We start from the raw sequence: 13,219 nt of genomic DNA, 5'->3' as shown, positions 1-13,219 counted from the left end.
CAGAACCCACCTAGTGAGTGGGTGCCCTGTTATACAATAGCAAAGGAACCTTCTTTAACTCCCAGTTTATGGGGCTACCATTGTCCATTTGACTGTCTTGTCTCTGGGGTAGCTATCTGCATCCCCATGGTGAGCTCAAACTGCTGGACCTTCGTTGGGCTGAGGTAGCTATCCAGCTCCTCACTGGGATCATTTACCCGCTCTGGTGTCATTGAGCCAAGGCAAGGGTCCGCACCGTCCAGTTCTGTGTCTGACAATGGGACTGTCGGAGGACCACAGCTTTCAGTTACCTGTAGTTTTGGGGCAGTGGGTACCTCCTGGTTCTCACTGGGTGGTGGGTCTAAACTTGCTTTGGCTTTGATGATCATTTTGTAAAACGATTGTTTTTCCTTTGGAGACAATCTATCCCAGTTACATCATGGTTATTGGTTTCGGCTGAAAAAAACTCAGATTAGAGACAAGAATTCCCTGTCAATATTTCAGGGAGTGGGTCATTGCAATCACCTGGCAGCTGTACCTGCTGTTCTGTTTCATATCCAATATCATAGAGCAGCTCAGATATGTCAATAAGATGTAAACGAGGAGCTCTGATATGTTAATGAGATAATCACGTGTCTCTGGCCGTCGCCTGCCGAAAAGGCTGCTGGGACAAACTCTCGGTTGCAAGATGGCGGCGGCAGCGGTGACTGCAGGGTCCGTGGCGGCATCTGGTGCTGGTGCAGCTGCTGCACCAAGTGGGGTGGGTTCGGGGGGCCCAACTCTCACCGGGACCCTCAACAAGAAGAAGAAGCCGTTCCTGGGCATGCCAGCGCCGCTCGGTTACGTGCCGGGTTTGGGTAGAGGGTGAGTTTAATTCCCGTGTTTCCCTCCCTTCAAGGCGCTTTCTGTAAGTAAACAGACCAATGCAATTCACCAAAGTGCATGATGTAAAAGGAGGGGTTGAGACTGATGAACTGGTCGCCTGAACTGTTCAGATAGGCCCTGAAAGATTACTTTAGAGTCGAGGAGACAATGAACTGTATTGTTTCTTATAAATGCGAGCCTAATACTGCTGTCGTTTTTATTTTATTAAAAAAATTGACACATGCGATTGACACATGCCATTGCATACCTGGGCAAGTAGTCTTCTTAAGAACATAACACGGTAATCAAACATAACTTAGTCGTATCCTTTTTTTCCTTGTACTCGCAATTTGCAATAAGGAGCTGCAAGCATGTAGACACCAAGCAGCTAGAAAGTGAACATATTGCATCTGTAATGAGGATCTGTTTCAGGTAACAAAGTCCTGATTCCCCCAATAATGCCTGAAAGATGTTGGGTGAATTTGTTTCAATATATTTTTCAAAATGTCCTCAGGCCATGCACAAATGCAAATGAATTTATCAAAAATATACAAGATAATCACGGTGGCACAGTGGTTAGCACTGCTGCCTCACAGCGCCTGTAGACCCGGGTTCAATTCCCGACTCAGGCGACTGACTGTGTGGAGTTTGCACGTTCTCCCCGTGTCTGCGTGGGTTTCCTCCGGGTGCTCCGGTTTCCTCCCACAGTCACAAAGATGTGCGGGTCAGGTGAATTGGCCATGCTAAATTGCCCATAGTGTTAGGTAAGGGGTAAATGTATGGGTATGGGTGGGTTGCGCTTCGGCGGGTCGGTGTGGACTTGTTGGGCCGAAGGGCCTGTTTCCACACTGTAAGTCTAATCTAATCTAAATAATGTTGACTAATTTGTCTAGTCAGTGCCCTAAGTGCGTATTTAACATGGTAATCCAGGAATGCTGAATGTGTCCTATCCAATTGTTTCCTAACCTGAGATCAGTCAACATGAATCCGGCAGAGGTGAGGAAGGAGGAGTAGGCCATTCAACTCCTTAAACTTGCATTGACATTTGAAAAGAAAATGGCTATTTTGATTGTTTCATTTCTTCTCTGTTGTTTGCCATATAACTATTGATTCCTTTGTTAATCGAATTGTATTTATCTCAGTTTTGAAAGTTGTCAGTGATCCAAATCCCACTTCTCTCTGGGGAAGATAATTCAACAGAATAATAGCTATCTGAGAGAAATGAAAGTTCTCCATCTTAAATGGGCGACATCATATTTTAAACTGTGTCCCCTAGTTTTCATCTTTACAACAAGAGCAGCCATCCTCTCAGCATCCATCCTGACAATCCCCTCAGGAGTTTTTGTTTCATAGGATATAGATATACACCTGTGAATTAGGAACAGGGTTGTGCCTTTTAACCCCTATAGCTTGCTTTGTCATAACAAAATAATGGTTGATTTGATTATGAGCTCAACTCCATGTTCTCATTTGTCGTAATAACCACAGACAGATTCTCACTCAAAAAGGAATCAATCTCTGCCTTAAAAGTGGTCAATAATCCTGCCTCCATTGTTCTCAGAAAGAGTTCCAAAGGCTGTCAACCTGCTAAGAACATGATCTCCTAATCTCCACTGTAAATGAGACCCTTTAGGTTTAAACTGTCCCAAGTTCTAGTTTCTCCTAAAAGGGTGGATGCTGAAAGGATGTTTAACTTATCAGGTCCCCTCAGGATCTTGTATGTTAAAATAAGATCACCTCATTCTTCTAGAGTCCAATGGGTATAGTCTCAATCTGTTCAACCTTTTCAATTAAGAATAAATACTTCATCCCCCATTCGCACCCAAGTATCAGCTAAATAAGCTTTCTCTGAAGACATGTATGTCCTTTCTTAAATTAGAACTGTGTACAGTACTTCAAATGTTGCCTCGTGAATACTTTGCAACTGCAACAAAATATTCTTTCTTACTTTTTTGGATAAGATCAGTTCTAATTCTTCATAAGCCTCAATGTGTACTTGCCCAGTCTTTCCTCATAACATTGTCCCTTTATCCCAGAATCAACTAATTGGACTTTTTCTACGGTGCTATTAATGCAAGTGTATTGTTTCTTAAATAAGAAGGCTGAAACTGTATGCAATACTCTAAATGTAGCCTCATCAATTCTTGTATAACATTCACAACCCCCCCCCCTTTTTAATAATTCATGTCTTTACAATAAACAAAACCATTTCATTTGCCTGACTAATCTTTTGATTTACCTCAATTTTAACCTTTTGTAATTCATGTACTGAGGTACTAAGACTCAGACTCTTCTGTACTGCAGGGTTCTGTATATATCTCCTTCATTTATATAATATGCTGCTTTTCCATTCTTCTTTCCAGGTAGACAAGTTCATATTTTTTCATCTTATACTGTATCTGCCAAATCGATGCCTACTCATTTAACCTATCTATATGTCCCTTTTCAGACTTCTTAGGTCCTTTTCATAACTTACTGTACTCCCTATTTTGTGTGATTTTAATAATTTTTAATAAACATGCATTGGTCTCTCCATCTAAGTCATCAATGTAATTGTAATTAGCTGTGACCCAGAACTGATCGCTGTTGCGCTAAAAATGATCCATTTATGTTTAGTGTCATTCTTGTTCAGTAACCAATCCTATATCTATGCTTGAAGTTACCATCTGCACTATTAGTTCTTCTTTTGTGAAGTAACTATTGACATGATACTGTTGTCCACAGTGAATATAATATTTGTTCAAAATAATTTGAACAAAATATTTGTTCAGTGCAACCATTATTTCTTTATTTTCCATTATTAATTTTTCCAGACTCTCAAATACTTGTAGAAAGTCAAACCATTTTTTAAAATATTTCTAGCTGGCTTTTTTCTTATTCTCTAGGTTACCTAAGCCTTAATCTTTTTGTCATTTTCTGCTAATCTTCATAATCTGAACAATCTTAAGATTATGGCTCATATTAATTTATTTTCCTTCTGTTTGACACCATCTTCTCATGAATCCAACAATATGGAAACAGGCCATTTGGCCTATTGAGTCCACAGTGTCCCTCCAAAGTGCATCCCACCCAGACCCATCTCTCAACCCTTAACTCCGCATTTCCCATGGCTGCTCCATCCAGCCTGCATATCCCTAGATACAATGGGCAATTTAGCATGTCCAAAATACCTGACCTGCACATCTGTGGACTGTGGGAGGAAACCAGAGAAAACATACACAAAGACGGAGAATGTGTAAACTCCACACAGACAATCACCTGAGGCTGGCATCAAACCCGGGTCCTTGATTTAAGGCAGCAGTGTTAACCACTGAGCCACCATGCTGCCCTGTTGGCCACAAATATGTTCTTTTTTTAAGAGTCTTTTTTATGAATATATCTTTACTGAGTGTTATGAGTAGTATTTAAATATCTTCCATGCATCTGTAATGAGTTCCCTCTTAACTTGATTCTCCAAATGGCTTTAGCATGCTCCATCTTCATTCTCTCAGTTGTCTTTATTTAAGTTTATAGTAGTAGACTTGGACACAGTCTCTCTTCCTCCAACTGAATATGGCATTCTGTAATGCTATGATCACACTACTTGGATGCTTCTTTGCTGAAAGGTCATTAATTAATCCTTCCTTATTACATACTGAGATCCAGAATAGTCTGCTGTCTGGCTGGCTTTAGAATGTGCTACTCTAAGCAACTCCAATAGCACACTGTGAACTCATCTTCCAATCTACTTTTAATCTAGTTAGCCAGATTTGTTAAACTATTTAGTTTAAAACCCTCTAAACTGACCTACTATATAAGTTGCCAGAGTACTAGACCCAAATCAACTCAAGTGAAGGCATCTCCAATTTTTGTACCCAAATATCTGAAACTTATTTCTCTGTGGGCGGCACGGTGGCACAGTGGTTAGCACTGCTGCCTCACAGCGCCTGAGACCCGGGTTCAATTCCCGACTCAGGCGACTGACTGTGTGGAGTTTGCACGTTCTCCCCGTGTCTGCGTGGGTTTCCTCCGGGTGCTCCGGTTTCCTCCCACACTCCAAAAATGTGCGGGTCAGGTGAATTGGCCATGCTAAATTGCCCGTAGTGGTAGGTAAGGGGTAAATGTAGGGGTATGGGTGGGTTTCGCTTCGGCGGGTCGGTGTGGACTTGTTGGGCCGAAGGGCCTGTTTCCACACTGTAAGTCTAATCTAAGTCTAATCTAATCTAATCTTTGAGCCACATATTCAACTCCCTAATTTGACTTCCCTACACCAATTTGCTTCTGTTCTTTTGTTATTCTGGTTTTTAAATTTAGCCTCTAGCTGCTCATACTCCCTGTGCAGAACCACTTTGTCCTTGTACCTATGTGGACCATATCAATTGTTTTTTGCCTGTCCCATGATAGGTTACCTTCCACTGGGGCAGATGTCCCAAACCCTGGCACCGGACAGGTATTACAGTCTTTTGGATTCTCATTCCCGGTTACGGGGAACTATGTCGGCCTCCCTGTCTGTGCTGTCCCATACTACCACGACATTTATACTTTATCTCGTCATTTGAATGGCTGCCATACATCATGATGCCATCACCAGTTTGTTATGCCTTCAAACAAAATGCAAGAACCTTGAGCCTGTTGAAGAATTGCAACAGCTGACATTTCAACACTTCTGCCTTCTCAATTGGCATACCTCCCTCATGTACTTGTACCCTTCTTTTTTGTACTATGGATCAACGTGGAACTCCAAGGTCTGAATACTTCCTGAAATAAAATGTCTAAGTGATGTTACTTCTCCCTGAGGCATGATAGTATCTGAAGCTCAGACTTTGCCAAAGTTTCTTGACTACAGATGTTTTTGATCACATTGGTGTCCACAAGCTTCCACATTGTGCAGCTGCAGTACATCACAGGCCTTGCCACCTTTATAACATTTTGATTGTACCAAATATGTTTTAATGTCTCTGATCTTGCCTATGCTAAAGCTGTGCTTTCATCTGGCTTAGCTCTATCTGAAGTTTAGCTGTCTTTAGAACGCAAAGTTCCAAAGTGTATCGTCTGACCACATGTCACTTGGAGTTTTATTGCAGCAACACTGTTGGAAGATACTTGTTCCATAACTCTCCAGCAATCTCAATATGCCAGATCGTATAGAAAAAGCAAAATTGAATTAAAACAGTTTTGTGACCAAAGTTTTTGACAGTGGCACGTTAAAAGAAGAGTGCATCTCATGCAAAGATTTTTAATAGCCTGGAAGTAAATATGACCCTAAATAGCATTGAGTTGTGTGGATTTCATGAGTTTGATAACCAGTTTTGTTCGAACATATGTGCATTAAGTGACTTCTCAAGATTGTAGTCTGGGAGGGTATACTAGCAAAGGATCAATTAAAAACGTGCAGTATTTAATAATGAAAATACAGATAATTGATTTTTTAAAATATATTGTACAGAAAATATGCCAAGTTGAAATAAAATTACAAGTAAAGCACCTCTCCTAACAGATAAAGCATTACTTTTGTTACAAAAGAAGAAACTTGCATGATTTAAGAACAGAGTCCATGTTGACCACTCAAGACAAAGTCATTGATGAACTGTCTGTTTGTTTGTGACCTACTTGTTCATTGAAATCTTGTCCTTGTTCAGTGCCACTGGTTTCACAACGCGTTCTGATATTGGTCCTGCTCGCGATGCCAACGACCCAGTTGATGACCGCCATGCTCCCCCAGGAAAAAGGACTGTTGGTGATCAAATGAAAAAAAATCAGGCAGATGATGATGACGAAGATTTGAATGACACTAACTATGATGAGGTAATAAACAGTGTATTTGTAATAAGGAATATTAAGATGAAATTAAAAATATCATGTTTGCTTCAGAAGATGCAGGAAAATTAGAAGTTACAAAAATAACATATTTTTGATGTGGTAAGCCAATTGCAAGTGTTTATTTTTGTTTCATTCCGTAGTGTGCTTTCCTTTACTTTGCTACCATTTGTGTAGGATGACTTCTAAAGTTTTGACTTTATATGCTTTAAAGTCTTTCAAATATTATTGTCACCTGAACTCAGTATTCAAACATACTCAATGTTCCAGAAAATAGATGAAAAGGAGTTGGGCTAGTATTTCTAAAATATTAGTGAAGTGGTGAGTTGTGATATAGGTCCAGTAGCTCATGATGTGAAATCAGATTGTTATCCCTATTTCCACCCAATGGAAAGAAGTTGCACTATCCAAAGGCCCCTGAAGAATTGCCTCGCTGGAGAGTCAAATATAAATGAAGAAATAATGGGTGTGTAAGAAGGACATGACAGTTGTTCTGGTTAATTTTAATCTGGATATGGACAGGACAAATCAAATGAGCAAGGCAAACATGAAAGACAAATTTGTACAGTGCATCAGGGATTGTTTCTTAGAGTAATACATTGCAGAGCCTATGTGGGAACTGGCTATATGAGCTCTAGTAACGTTAAATGAAGTAGAAGTAATAAAACAAAATCTTGGTTGGGGTGGTGAGCGGGTAGCAATCGCAATATGGTAGAAGTTTCAAGCCAGTTTGAAGGCAAGTAACTAGTGTTCTCAAATTAAGTAAGGACAGTTAGAGACATATGAAAAAATATTTATCTGAAATGGGCAGGAAAATAGATTATGGGGAAGGTCGGTGGTCAAGCTGTGGTATACTTTTCATTACAATCAGGAAAAATTCATCCTTGTCCGAGAAAAGAACTCTGACAATCAATTACTTGTGGTTAACAAAGGTATTAAGGAATATATCAGTGGGATCGATTGCAGGAAATCAAAACTGGTATTTTCAGAGTCATCACAAAAGTTAAAGATTTTGAACAGTATGCAGAATACCCCAATTTCAGATCCAAGTTGACAGAAAGCACTGGAACAGGTTTCTATACGTAATAAGAATGGCTATTTGTTACAAATAAACATATTCTAGCTATAGATAAACAATTCTAAACCATTGGTATGCAACTCTTCCTAGTGAAAATTCAAGACCCTTTATAAACTCCCCGTACACACACATCAGGACAGGCATACAAGTCAGTGTGTGCTATGGGTGGTGAGGAAAACTTCAAAGGCATTCCACCAGTGCCACTCTTCCTGGATAACTAAAAAATCCTCTTACTGATCAGATTGCTGCTTCACAATCTCATTTTCCAGATACTTTTGCTTGTTTGCAAGAAGCACCGGCAAACTGGTTCACGTTTATAAAGATCTTTGACTTATGGATTAAAAGTCACAGTTTACAGCAACGAGAAAGGAGAAATCAACGTGCTACCCTCAGGCTTGAAATGTTTACTTTAACTGCAAAACAAAAACAGCTCCTCTGCTAGAGGTCCAGTGGTTTCTACTAAAACATTGACAATCCCAAGATGTTCAGCTACCGGGAGTCAATCACAAAATTGGTGGCAGCCAAAAAGCCTTTATCATTGCTAGCTACTCACTGTCCTGCAGACCAATTAGCTACTTGTTTCCAGTTAAAGAACCATTCGAATGCACTCTTTAGTCTGAACCTGTCTGTTGGACTTGCCTTACGCTACTGTTTGAGCAAGCAGCCATGTAAACAGTATTTACAATCCAAGGATGTGCAGGCCAGGTGAATTGGCCATGCTAAATTGTCCATAGTGTTAGATTCATTAGTCAGGGGTAAATATAGGGTCGGGGAATGGGTCAGGGTGGGTTACTCTTCAGAGGGTTGGTATAAACAAAATGAGCCAAATGGCCTATTTCCATACTGTAGAGAATCTAATCTACAATTGTTGTCAGGTTATTTGCTTTTGAAAAGTGCAGTAATCGTTTGACAACCTGTGGTTTTTAAAAGTTATTTTCCTATTTTAGTCCATATTTAAAGCTACATAAATATAAGACCGTTGATGCACCGATCCAAAACTGAGGAATTGAAAGAATTGGGATTTTGTTTATAAACCAGCAGAAAAGGAATTCCTTCTCCCACAGGGTAGTGAATTTTTGGAATTCTCTGTCCTCCACAACACTCTGGGCTAGATCACTGACCGTGCTTAAAATGGATGTAGGTAGGTTTCTGTAATATCAAGGAGTTGAGGTTGATGAGGAAGTGGTACGAAAGAGAAGTTGAGGTCTAGGGTAGATTAACAATCATCTTAAAGAATGGTGGGCAGGCTTGCGGGGCTGAATGGCCTATTCCTACTTCTATTTATAATGTTTTTCTGTTCCAAATTCCATAATATTTTATCTTCATTCTACATCTGAAGCATTACCCTTATCTAAAATTATTTTCAAAGTATTCAGTAAGATTGTTCAAACACAACTTCCTTTTTTTTGGAATCCGTAATGATATTTTAATGTTTTCTCAATAGTTTTCAGTTACATATTTGAGTGAAAATTCAGTTCCGTTTGCCATCAAGATTGATATACTTAGGTGGAAGCATTGTACATTCAGCATTCTTCCTTACCAACACAATAAATCACAAATCTGTAAATCTTATCTCATTGTCTGATGGTTTTCACTTGATATATTGGAGATATTAAAGAAATTATTTTCTTTTTAAGTTTAATGGATATGCTGGAAGTTTGTTCTCAAGTGGCCCATATGAAAAGGATGATGAAGAAGCTGATGCAATCTATGCTGCATTGGACAAGCGAATGGATGAAAGAAGGAAAGACAGAAGGTATGAAAATTTTATATAATTTACAGCAGCAACAGGCAATTTGACCCAACTAGTCCAAACTGTACTTGGACCCTCTTCCCTTTTTTCTCTCTAGTAGATCTGCATACCCCTCTAAATCTGTCATTCTTACACAAATTCCTCTTAAGTATGTCTATACTATGCACTCACTGTGGGGAATGAGTTCTGCAATCTTACCTCTCTGGATAAAGAAATTTATTTGGAATTTCCTATTTGCATTTTTGGTGACTTCCAATATTTATAATTGCTAGTTTTACAACTCCCACAAGTAGAAACACTTTTGTGACTGATTTATCAAAGCTGTTTCAAATTTTAAAGGTCTTTAGTAGGTCACCCGTTGTTTTCCCTTTTTTTAGTGAAGAAATCCAGCCTGTTCATTATCTCCAATACGTATAACCTTGCAGTTCTGATTTCATCCTTTTAGATCGTTTGCACCTTCTGAAATGTCTATGCATCCTAGCAACTAGATCTGAAAATGGTATTTTGATTCAAATTTTTAGCCCGACTTATTGATTTTTCTGTTTGACATCTTTAGCAATAAGCTCTCCACGTAGGTTGCCTTCATTATTATCTAATTAGCCACCCTTACTATTTTTTAGCGATTGTATATGTGCTCCTCCAAATTACTTTGCTCCCATGCCTCATTTAGATTCTAATTTTCCAAATAATGTGATCTTGTCTTTCTTGGCAAAATGTAATACTTCATGTTTTTGAAATTAATGTGTCCATTCTGTAATTTTAGTAATGTGTTCATTAACATTGTTGAAGCTTCCCTAGTTATTGACTTTACCTCCTCCCTGATTCATCATGACACTAAACACGGGAGACACAGATAATTATTAATCCAAATCCATAATGAATGGATAATTTAATGAATTATTTTATTCTTAAATGCAGAAATTTGATACATTGAAACTCATGAGGATACTGGAGCTGAAATGTGAACAACATTTCAAGGCATTGTCAAATATTTACCACTGAATTGTAAAAGATAAAATTTTGTGTACAGTGCAAAGCAAATTTTGCTTTGTGCTAAATATTGGATCAATATTACCTGCAGCTTTTTAATTGCATTTCCTTCCAACAATCAAAGATCTTGTGCTGCGCATTTAAATACAAGGTATAACACTCTTCATTTAAGCATACAAAGCAATTGTATCCACAAGATGGGATGACACAGTGGCTCAGTGGTTAGCACTTCTGCCTGACAGCGCCAGGGACTCAGGTTTGATTCCAGCCTTAGGCGACTGTGCAAACTCCACACAGACATTCTCCCAGTGTCTGCCTGGGTTTACTCCGGGTGCTCCAGTTTCCTCCCACAATCCAAAGATGTGCAGGTCAGGTGAATTTGCCATTCGAAATTGCCCATAGTGTCAGGTGCATTAGTCAGAGGGAAATGGGTCTGGGTGGGTTACTGTTTGGATGGTTGTGTGGACTTGTTGGGACGAAGAGCCTGTTTCCACACCGTAGGGAATCTAATCTAATCAAGATACTGGACTATAGTTTGCTGCAGTGCTTGCATATCTGTTGCTTAGATTTGTTTCTGTACCACACAGCTCAAAATTAGTTTTTTCACTCTGAATGTTGTTGGAAGTGTGAACTAATAATGTCTGGGGAACATCAATAGAAGCCATAGTGAACATCAGATCCAATAATGTTACCTCTTAACCAGTGAGAATTAAATATTGAGAAATATGCAGTGGAGGAATTAAGAATAAACTAGAGTGGATAACTTACATGTCACCTTGGGTATTGAAAGATAAATTGGATAGTAAGATTGGATTGATGGAGAGAGGAAGAGATTTTAAAAAGGCAAGGTTTCTCAAAAAAGATTTCTCCGAAGATTTTGGTGCATGTAAGAATGAGAATCTATATTTTTTGGTATTCAGGACCAGAGTTTGATTGTTGCTCACTAATAGCTGTCATGCCACTAAAATGCATTAATGCTACCAGTAATTAAGCTTTCTGTGCTGATCTTAAGGGTCAATTAATGTGCACAGTGGTAGTGACCTACCTTTGGCCCATAATGTTGTCTATCCCCACAAAAGGTGACAGTTATAGAAAAAGTTACACAGAAGTAGTAATGAGCCTGGAATTGATTGTTAATTCAATTAATGCACTTGATATAATTTCCTCAAGGGGAGATGTCTGAATGTTGGTACCAATGGAATAGGTACCAAATTAGTAGCTAAAGATCAGTACTATATACCAGCGTACTTGAGCATTGTCACATATTAGTTAATGTAAATATCCTTATTCTTGTGTTTATTAGCAAATGTTGCTAAGTAAATAACTAGTTGAAAGAATTTATTAAAATGTTGGTTCCTGTAGAATTGCCCCTCGACATATGTCCTTTCAGTGGAAGCTGTATGGTAATTTGAGAAGTGTTTAGACCATTTAATTGCAGCAACTTCTTGTCCACATTAGTTAAATGCATGAATTTTTCAAATTAGGTTTGATTTAAAAGGTTAGGTTTTGAATTATTTTCTTTCTACTATATTTCTTGTAGTTAATGGAAATTTGTTCAAGAAGGTAAGTATTTTGTATGGAGTATGTTCATTTTGAATTTACAATCATCTCCTCACTGAACAGGGAACAGCGGGAAAAAGAAGAAATTGAAAAGTACCGTATGGAACGTCCAAAAATCCAGCAACAGTTTTCCGATCTGAAGGTAATTCTTCTTGTCTTTCAGCAGAAAACTAAGGCTTTTCTTTTCCCCTTTTACCCAGTTTATCGACTCCTCTGTGCAATGCAACATTCCAGTTAAGAGATTGAGTTTGACTGCAAGAGAGTGGTCCCTTATTTTTGTGGACAAGATAGTTTGCCTCAAGTTGAGGAGACCGCTAAAACTGGGTGTCCAGGTGAGCTAGGGCATCCATAGGTGTTCTCTCTGGTGTGAACGTGTTAGGGGTCTAATGCACTTCTTATGGATTGATTAATTTGTAAGTAAATTATGTTGCAATTTTAGGAATATTTTAAAGTTTATGTAACACATTTTTTAAAAAATTCTCTTCAGAGAAAACTTTCAGAAGTTACAGAAGAAGAATGGTTAAGTATCCCTGAAGTTGGAGATGCTCGTAACAAACGTCAACGAAATCCTCGCTATGAGAAACTGACACCTGTACCAGATAGTTTCTTTGCCAAACATTTACAAACTGGAGAACAACACACATCTGTAGATCCCAGACAGACGGTCAGTATACCTGTGTATGTAACTGTAATATAATGTGTGTGATTTATATATACTCTGTTATTTAGTTTGTGTTTGGATTTTCCTTAGTGGTTTGTGGGTTTTGGACTCTGTGTGAAGGAGTGTATTAATGAATAACTTGCAAGTGTTTCTATAGCCACAGTGATATCTTAAAAACATTATGAGACAGAGTTCCTAGTATACAATGCAGTTTGTTTTTATTGAAGAGTTTTTATGGCAAGCAAAGTCAATAGTTGTACAATAGACTTCAACTTTAGAAGATCAGAGATTCTGTTTTGATTAGGGAAATACACAAAGCTTGGAATAAAGCTTTTGGATTTTAGTTTGGTGGGTTTTGCAGAAATCCAGGCTGTTGCTGGATGTTGGAAATAATTGCTCCTGCGAAAGGAGATGGTTTGCAACAGTTTTAAAAAGCAGATTAACTTGGTGTAAGCAGTTTCATTTTGAAGTTCCAGCCCAGAAATGTTTGGTTAAAATTCTCAAGGAGTTATTTGAAGCTGAAAAAGTCTCGGGTTCA

General features: G+C 38.7%; 1 protein-coding gene across 1 annotated transcript in view; it reads left to right on the top strand.

The window, feature by feature from the left end:
- The first annotated feature begins 667 nt into the window (after positions 1 to 667).
- Positions 668 to 13,219, top strand: part of prpf6 (PRP6 pre-mRNA processing factor 6 homolog (S. cerevisiae)) — a 57,062-nt gene continuing 44,510 nt past the window's right edge. The window contains exons 1-5 of the mRNA XM_060836370.1: positions 668 to 843; positions 6,462 to 6,627; positions 9,355 to 9,473; positions 12,084 to 12,162; positions 12,508 to 12,684. Coding sequence (XP_060692353.1) covers positions 668 to 843; positions 6,462 to 6,627; positions 9,355 to 9,473; positions 12,084 to 12,162; positions 12,508 to 12,684 — 717 coding nt within the window. The remainder of the gene's footprint in view (positions 844 to 6,461; positions 6,628 to 9,354; positions 9,474 to 12,083; positions 12,163 to 12,507; positions 12,685 to 13,219) is intronic.

This window comes from Hemiscyllium ocellatum, chromosome 15 (assembly GCF_020745735.1).
Source record: "Hemiscyllium ocellatum isolate sHemOce1 chromosome 15, sHemOce1.pat.X.cur, whole genome shotgun sequence".
Classification (NCBI taxonomy): domain Eukaryota; kingdom Metazoa; phylum Chordata; class Chondrichthyes; order Orectolobiformes; family Hemiscylliidae; genus Hemiscyllium; species Hemiscyllium ocellatum.
The sequence above is the reverse complement of the archived record's forward strand: the minus strand, read 5'-3'. Positions and strand labels throughout refer to the sequence as shown.